Source organism: Physella acuta, unplaced genomic scaffold (assembly GCF_028476545.2).
Source record: "Physella acuta isolate Inbredline_101_S28 unplaced genomic scaffold, ASM2847654v3 ptg000746l, whole genome shotgun sequence".
Lineage (NCBI taxonomy): Eukaryota > Metazoa > Mollusca > Gastropoda > Physidae > Physella > Physella acuta.
In genome coordinates this window covers 237798-246895 of record NW_026732264.1, presented here as the reverse complement: position 1 = coordinate 246895, position 9098 = coordinate 237798, and the positions used below count along the sequence as shown (strand labels likewise).

The 9098-nt window shown below is 20.1% G+C and overlaps 1 protein-coding gene across 1 annotated transcript; it reads right to left on the bottom strand.

Moving 5' to 3' along the window:
• Positions 1-687: 687 nt before the first annotated feature.
• LOC131950226 (serine/arginine-rich splicing factor 4-like) lies at positions 688-4846 on the bottom strand (the record flags this gene model as incomplete). Its single annotated transcript, XM_059312296.1, has 3 exons — positions 688-999; positions 3343-3480; positions 4745-4846. Coding segments are annotated over 3 exons (552 nt in total), but the record flags the coding sequence as incomplete, so codon positions are not given.
• Between the last annotated feature and the right edge of the window lie 4252 nt (positions 4847-9098).

Here is a 9098-nt window from a genome sequence, read left to right as displayed (position 1 = left end):
CTTAGTTTTACTTTCGCTTTTGCTTTTGCTTTTGCCTTTTGCTTTTTGCTTTTGATTTTCCTTTTCCTTTTCCTTTTCCCTTTACCTTTGCCTTTGCCTTTGCCTTTGCCTTTACCTTTGCGTTTGCGTTTGCGTTTGCGTTTGCGTTGGCGTTGGCGTTGGCGTTTTACTTTTACTTTTACTTTTACTTTCACTTTTACTTTTACTTTTACTTTTACTTTTACTTTTACTTTTACTTTTACTTTTACTTTTACTTTTACTTTTACTTTTACTTTTACTTTTACTTTTACTTTTACTTTTACTTTTACTTTTACTTTTACTTTTACTTTTACTTTTACTTTTACTTTTACTTTTACTTTTACTTTTACTTTTACTTTTACTTTTACTTTTACTTTTACTTTTACTTTTACTTTTACTTTTACTTTTACTTTTACTTTTACTTTTACTTTTACTTTTACTTTTACTTTTACTTTTACTTTTACTTTTACTTTTACTTTTACTTTTACTTTTACTTTTACTTTTACTTTTACTTTTACTTTTACTTTTACTTTTACTTTTACTTTTACTTTTACTTTTACTTTTACTTTTACTTTTACTTTTACTTTTACTTTTACTTTTACTTTTACTTTTACTTTTACTTTTACTTTTACTTTTACTTTTACTTTTACTTTTACTTTTACTTTTACTTTTACTTTTACTTTTACTTTTACTTTTACTTTTACTTTTACTTTTACTTTTACTTTTACTTTTACTTTTACTTTTACTTTTACTTTTACTTTTACTTTTACTTTTACTTTTACTTTTACTTTTACTTTTACTTTTACTTTTACTTTTACTTTTACTTTTACTTTTACTTTTACTTTTACTTTTACTTTTACTTTTACTTTTACTTTTACTTTTACTTTTACTTTTACTTTTACTTTTACTTTTACTTTTACTTTTACTTTTACTTTTACTTTTACTTTTACTTTTACTTTTACTTTTACTTTTACTTTTACTTTTACTTTTACTTTTACTTTTACTTTTACTTTTACTTTTACTTTTACTTTTACTTTTACTTTTACTTTTACTTTTACTTTTACTTTTACTTTTACTTTTACTTTTACTTTTACTTTTACTTTTACTTTTACTTTTACTTTTTACTTTTTACTTTTTACTTTTTACTTTTACTTTTACTTTTACTTTTACTTTTACTTTTTACTTTTTACTTTTACTTTTACTTTTACTTTTACTTTTACTTTTACTTTTACTTTTACTTTTACTTTTACTTTTACTTTTACTTTTACTTTTACTTTTACTTTTACTTTTACTTTTACTTTTACTTTTACTTTTACTTTTACTTTTACTTTTACTTTTACTTTTACTTTTACTTTTACTTTTACTTTTACTTTTACTTTTACTTTTTACTTTTACTTTTACTTTTACTTTTACTTTTACTTTTACTTTTACTTTTTACTTTTTACTTTTACTTTTACTTTTACTTTTACTTTTACTTTTACTTTTACTTTTACTTTTACTTTTACTTTTACTTTTACTTTTACTTTTACTTTTACTTTTACTTTTACTTTTACTTTTACTTTTACTTTTACTTTTACTTTTACTTTTACTTTTACTTTTACTTTTACTTTTACTTTTACTTTTACTTTTACTTTTACTTTTACTTTTACTTTTACTTTTACTTTTACTTTTACTTTTACTTTTACTTTTACTTTTACTTTTACTTTTACTTTTACTTTTACTTTTACTTTTACTTTTACTTTTACTTTTACTTTTACTTTTACTTTTACTTTTACTTTTACTTTTACTTTTACTTTTACTTTTACTTTTACTTTTACTTTTACTTTTACTTTTACTTTTACTTTTACTTTTACTTTTACTTTTACTTTTACTTTTACTTTTACTTTTACTTTTACTTTTACTTTTACTTTTACTTTTACTTTTACTTTTACTTTTACTTTTACTTTTACTTTTACTTTTACTTTTACTTTTACTTTTACTTTTACTTTTACTTTTACTTTTACTTTTACTTTTACTTTTACTTTTACTTTTACTTTTACTTTTACTTTTACTTTTACTTTTACTTTTACTTTTACTTTTACTTTTACTTTTACTTTTACTTTTACTTTTACTTTTACTTTTACTTTTACTTTTACTTTTACTTTTACTTTTACTTTTACTTTTACTTTTACTTTTACTTTTACTTTTACTTTTACTTTTACTTTTACTTTTACTTTTACTTTTACTTTTACTTTTACTTTTACTTTTACTTTTACTTTTACTTTTACTTTTACTTTTACTTTTACTTTTACTTTTACTTTTACTTTTACTTTTACTTTTACTTTTACTTTTACTTTTACTTTTACTTTTACTTTTACTTTTACTTTTACTTTTACTTTTACTTTTACTTTTACTTTTACTTTTACTTTTACTTTTACTTTTACTTTTACTTTTACTTTTACTTTTACTTTTACTTTTACTTTTACTTTTACTTTTACTTTTACTTTTACTTTTACTTTTACTTTTACTTTTACTTTTACTTTTACTTTTACTTTTACTTTTACTTTTACTTTTACTTTTACTTTTACTTTTACTTTTACTTTTACTTTTACTTTTACTTTTACTTTTACTTTTACTTTTACTTTTACTTTTACTTTTACTTTTACTTTTACTTTTACTTTTACTTTTACTTTTACTTTTACTTTTACTTTTACTTTTACTTTTACTTTTACTTTTACTTTTACTTTTACTTTTACTTTTACTTTTACTTTTACTTTTACTTTTACTTTTACTTTTACTTTTACTTTTACTTTTACTTTTACTTTTACTTTTACTTTTACTTTTACTTTTACTTTTACTTTTACTTTTACTTTTACTTTTACTTTTACTTTTACTTTTACTTTTACTTTTACTTTTACTTTTACTTTTACTTTTACTTTTACTTTTACTTTTACTTTTACTTTTACTTTTACTTTTACTTTTACTTTTACTTTTACTTTTACTTTTACTTTTACTTTTACTTTTACTTTTACTTTTACTTTTACTTTTACTTTTACTTTTACTTTTACTTTTACTTTTACTTTTACTTTTACTTTTACTTTTACTTTTACTTTTACTTTTACTTTTACTTTTACTTTTACTTTTACTTTTACTTTTACTTTTACTTTTACTTTTACTTTTACTTTTACTTTTACTTTTACTTTTACTTTTACTTTTACTTTTACTTTTACTTTTACTTTTACTTTTACTTTTACTTTTACTTTTACTTTTACTTTTACTTTTACTTTTACTTTTACTTTTACTTTTACTTTTACTTTTACTTTTACTTTTACTTTTACTTTTACTTTTACTTTTACTTTTACTTTTACTTTTACTTTTACTTTTACTTTTACTTTTACTTTTACTTTTACTTTTACTTTTACTTTTACTTTTACTTTTACTTTTACTTTTACTTTTACTTTTACTTTTACTTTTACTTTTACTTTTACTTTTACTTTTACTTTTACTTTTACTTTTACTTTTACTTTTACTTTTACTTTTACTTTTACTTTTACTTTTACTTTTACTTTTACTTTTACTTTTACTTTTACTTTTACTTTTACTTTTACTTTTACTTTTACTTTTACTTTTACTTTTACTTTTACTTTTACTTTTACTTTTACTTTTACTTTTACTTTTACTTTTACTTTTACTTTTACTTTTACTTTTACTTTTACTTTTTACTTTTACTTTTACTTTTACTTTTACTTTTACTTTTACTTTTACTTTTACTTTTACTTTTACTTTTACTTTTACTTTTACTTTTACTTTTACTTTTACTTTTACTTTTACTTTTACTTTTACTTTTACTTTTACTTTTACTTTTACTTTTACTTTTACTTTTACTTTTACTTTTACTTTTACTTTTACTTTTACTTTTACTTTTACTTTTACTTTTACTTTTACTTTTACTTTTACTTTTACTTTTACTTTTACTTTTACTTTTACTTTTACTTTTACTTTTACTTTTACTTTTACTTTTACTTTTACTTTTACTTTTACTTTTACTTTTACTTTTACTTTTACTTTTACTTTTACTTTTACTTTTACTTTTACTTTTACTTTTACTTTTACTTTTACTTTTACTTTTACTTTTACTTTTACTTTTACTTTTACTTTTACTTTTACTTTTACTTTTACTTTTACTTTTACTTTTACTTTTACTTTTACTTTTACTTTTACTTTTACTTTTACTTTTACTTTTACTTTTACTTTTACTTTTACTTTTACTTTTACTTTTACTTTTACTTTTACTTTTACTTTTACTTTTACTTTTACTTTTACTTTTACTTTTACTTTTACTTTTACTTTTACTTTTACTTTTACTTTTACTTTTACTTTTACTTTTACTTTTACTTTTACTTTTACTTTTACTTTTACTTTTACTTTTACTTTTACTTTTACTTTTACTTTTACTTTTACTTTTACTTTTACTTTTACTTTTACTTTTACTTTTACTTTTACTTTTACTTTTACTTTTACTTTTACTTTTACTTTTACTTTTACTTTTACTTTTACTTTTACTTTTACTTTTACTTTTACTTTTACTTTTACTTTTACTTTTACTTTTACTTTTACTTTTACTTTTACTTTTACTTTTACTTTTACTTTTACTTTTACTTTTACTTTTGCTTTTGCTTTTGCTTTTGCTTTTGCTTTTACTTTTACTTTTGCTTTTACTTTTACTTTTACTTTTACTTTTACTTTTGCTTTTACTTTTACTTTTACTTTTACTTTTACTTTTACTTTTACTTTTACTTTTACTTTTACTTTTACTTTTACTTTTACTTTTACTTTTACTTTTACTTTTGCTTTTGCTTTTGCTTTTGCTTTTACTTTTACTTTTACTTTTACTTTTGCTTTTACTTTTACTTTTACTTTTACTTTTACTTTTACTTTTACTTTTACTTTTACTTTTACTTTTACTTTTACTTTTACTTTTACTTTTACTTTTACTTTTACTTTTACTTTTACTTTTACTTTTACTTTTACTTTTACTTTTACTTTTACTTTTACTTTTGCTTTTGCTTTTGCTTTTACTTTTACTTTTACTTTTACTTTTGCTTTTGCTTTTACTTTTGCTTTTACTTTTACTTTTACTTTTACTTTTACTTTTACTTTTACTTTTACTTTTACTTTTACTTTTACTTTTACTTTTACTTTTACTTTTACTTTTACTTTTACTTTTACTTTTACTTTTACTTTTACTTTTACTTTTACTTTTACTTTTACTTTTACTTTTACTTTTACTTTTACTTTTTCTTTTTCTTTTACTTTTACTTTTACTTTTACTTTTACTTTTACTTTTACTTTTACTTTTACTTTTACTTTTACTTTTACTTTTACTTTTACTTTTACTTTTACTTTTACTTTTACTTTTACTTTTACTTTTACTTTTACTTTTACTTTTACTTTTACTTTTACTTTTACTTTTACTTTTACTTTTACTTTTACTTTTACTTTTACTTTTACTTTTACTTTTACTTTTACTTTTACTTTTACTTTTACTTTTACTTTTACTTTTGCTTTTGCTTTTACTTTTACTTTTACTTTTACTTTTACTTTTGCTTTTGCTTTTACTTTTACTTTTACTTTTACTTTTACTTTTACTTTTGCTTTTACTTTTACTTTTACTTTTACTTTTACTTTTGCTTTTGCTTTTACTTTTACTTTTACTTTTACTTTTACTTTTACTTTTACTTTTACTTTTACTTTTACTTTTACTTTTACTTTTACTTTTACTTTTACTTTTACTTTTACTTTTACTTTTACTTTTACTTTTACTTTTACTTTTACTTTTACTTTTACTTTTGCTTTTACTTTTACTTTTACTTTTACTTTTACTTTTGCTTTTGCTTTTACTTTTACTTTTGCTTTTGCTTTTACTTTTACTTTTGCTTTTACTTTTACTTTTACTTTTGCTTTTGCTTTTACTTTTACTTTTACTTTTACTTTTACTTTTACTTTTACTTTTACTTTTACTTTTACTTTTACTTTTACTTTTACTTTTACTTTTACTTTTACTTTTACTTTTACTTTTACTTTTACTTTTACTTTTACTTTTACTTTTACTTTTACTTTTACTTTTACTTTTACTTTTACTTTTACTTTTACTTTTACTTTTACTTTTACTTTTACTTTTGCTTTTACTTTTACTTTTACTTTTACTTTTGCTTTTGCTTTTGCTTTTACTTTTACTTTTACTTTTACTTTTACTTTTGCTTTTGCTTTTGCTTTTACTTTTACTTTTACTTTTACTTTTACTTTTGCTTTTGCTTTTACTTTTACTTTTACTTTTACTTTTACTTTTACTTTTACTTTTACTTTTACTTTTACTTTTACTTTTACTTTTACTTTTACTTTTGCTTTTGCTTTTGCTTTTGCTTTTACTTTTACTTTTACTTTTACTTTTACTTTTACTTTTACTTTTACTTTTACTTTTACTTTTACTTTTACTTTTACTTTTACTTTTACTTTTACTTTTACTTTTACTTTTACTTTTACTTTTACTTTTACTTTTACTTTTACTTTTACTTTTACTTTTACTTTTACTTTTACTTTTACTTTTACTTTTACTTTTACTTTTACTTTTACTTTTACTTTTACTTTTACTTTTACTTTTACTTTTACTTTTACTTTTACTTTTACTTTTACTTTTACTTTTACTTTTACTTTTACTTTTACTTTTACTTTTACTTTTACTTTTACTTTTACTTTTACTTTTACTTTTACTTTTACTTTTACTTTTACTTTTACTTTTACTTTTACTTTTACTTTTACTTTTACTTTTACTTTTACTTTTACTTTTACTTTTACTTTTACTTTTACTTTTACTTTTACTTTTACTTTTACTTTTACTTTTACTTTTACTTTTACTTTTACTTTTACTTTTACTTTTACTTTTACTTTTACTTTTACTTTTACTTTTACTTTTACTTTTACTTTTACTTTTACTTTTACTTTTACTTTTACTTTTACTTTTACTTTTACTTTTACTTTTACTTTTACTTTTACTTTTACTTTTACTTTTACTTTTACTTTTACTTTTACTTTTACTTTTACTTTTACTTTTACTTTTACTTTTACTTTTACTTTTACTTTTACTTTTACTTTTACTTTTACTTTTACTTTTACTTTTACTTTTACTTTTACTTTTACTTTTACTTTTACTTTTACTTTTACTTTTACTTTTACTTTTACTTTTACTTTTACTTTTACTTTTACTTTTACTTTTACTTTTACTTTTACTTTTACTTTTACTTTTACTTTTACTTTTACTTTTACTTTTACTTTTACTTTTACTTTTACTTTTACTTTTACTTTTACTTTTACTTTTACTTTTACTTTTACTTTTACTTTTACTTTTACTTTTACTTTTACTTTTACTTTTACTTTTACTTTTACTTTTACTTTTACTTTTACTTTTACTTTTACTTTTACTTTTACTTTTACTTTTACTTTTACTTTTACTTTTACTTTTACTTTTACTTTTACTTTTACTTTTACTTTTACTTTTACTTTTACTTTTACTTTTACTTTTACTTTTACTTTTACTTTTACTTTTACTTTTACTTTTACTTTTACTTTTACTTTTACTTTTACTTTTACTTTTACTTTTACTTTTACTTTTACTTTTACTTTTACTTTTACTTTTACTTTTACTTTTACTTTTACTTTTACTTTTACTTTTACTTTTACTTTTACTTTTACTTTTACTTTTACTTTTACTTTTACTTTTACTTTTACTTTTACTTTTACTTTTACTACTTTTACTTTTACTTTTACTTTTACTTTTACTTTTACTTTTACTTTTACTTTTACTTTTACTTTTACTTTTACTTTTACTTTTACTTTTACTTTTACTTTTACTTTTACTTTTACTTTTACTTTTACATAAACAGGAGTGTAGGCTGTACGGTTGTGGAAATGATAACAGGAAATCCACCAAACTCTTCATTGAATCCAGTACAGATTGCATTTCGAATTAGAGCGAAAAAACCTTTGATGTACGAACTTCCCAAGCCGACATCTGTGGAATTAAAACAGTTTTTGGACAAAACCTTTCAATGGGAGGCAGACCAACGACCATCTGCTGATTTGTTGCTCACAAACCACCCTTTCTTATGCGAAAAGAAGATGATAAAGTATATTCAAAACATTTTATGTCATGTGCTTTCTCTGTTTGTCGTGCTTTTTACTTGCTTTGTCCTTCATGGGTCGAAACTTGCGATTACTTCTATTGGTCTGATTTCTTTTGAACTAGGTTTGTTGGTCAAATCCAGGTAACAAGCAATGCGCCATAAAATTTCACTTAATTAAGTGTTTAATTATTATTTTTTTTAGAATTGTTTCCTATATAAAGTAATAATTTTAGCGCACTATCAATACAAATCGGCGAATTCAATTGTTGCGCCGAATTTTTAAATTATTGAACTTTTAAAATTTCTATGTATAACTCTCTTCATGGACAACTCGACGCAGGTAGCCGACTATCTAACCGTCCTCCCGCGTCTCCCTCTATCTCCATTCTGGTGAGCTGTGATTCTCGTCTAATGTAGATCCGGGTCGAATTAGTGACGGCTAATGGGGGCAGATAATTTAGTTTCTAAACGATTTGAAACTAAGGAGACGCCGCTTCTACGAGTAGCGGGGGGGGGGGGGGGGTGGAATAATCGTCCTTCACGAGCTACTAATAGTGTTTTAAAGCAAATAGAAATTGGTCAAAACTGAGTTCCAAGTTTTTTTCACAAAACAACAAAGTTATACAGCAAGAAGATTTTGTATTGAGTATAAACAATTATTAAATAAATAGTTATAACAATATGTGTCGAAATTGTATTTTTCCATTCCATAACGGGCGACACATTATTATGATATATTAAACTTGTTGGCTTTCTCGTTATATAAAACCAAAAAACAGACCGACCCCACTCTAATAAAATATGCCATAGTCAAAGCTGATACAACACCAACTATTTCTTACTGTTTAAAATAATGGACCTGAATTTATCTGACATGAATTTAAATTTTAAAAAAATCAATATACATGCAAGTTATTATTT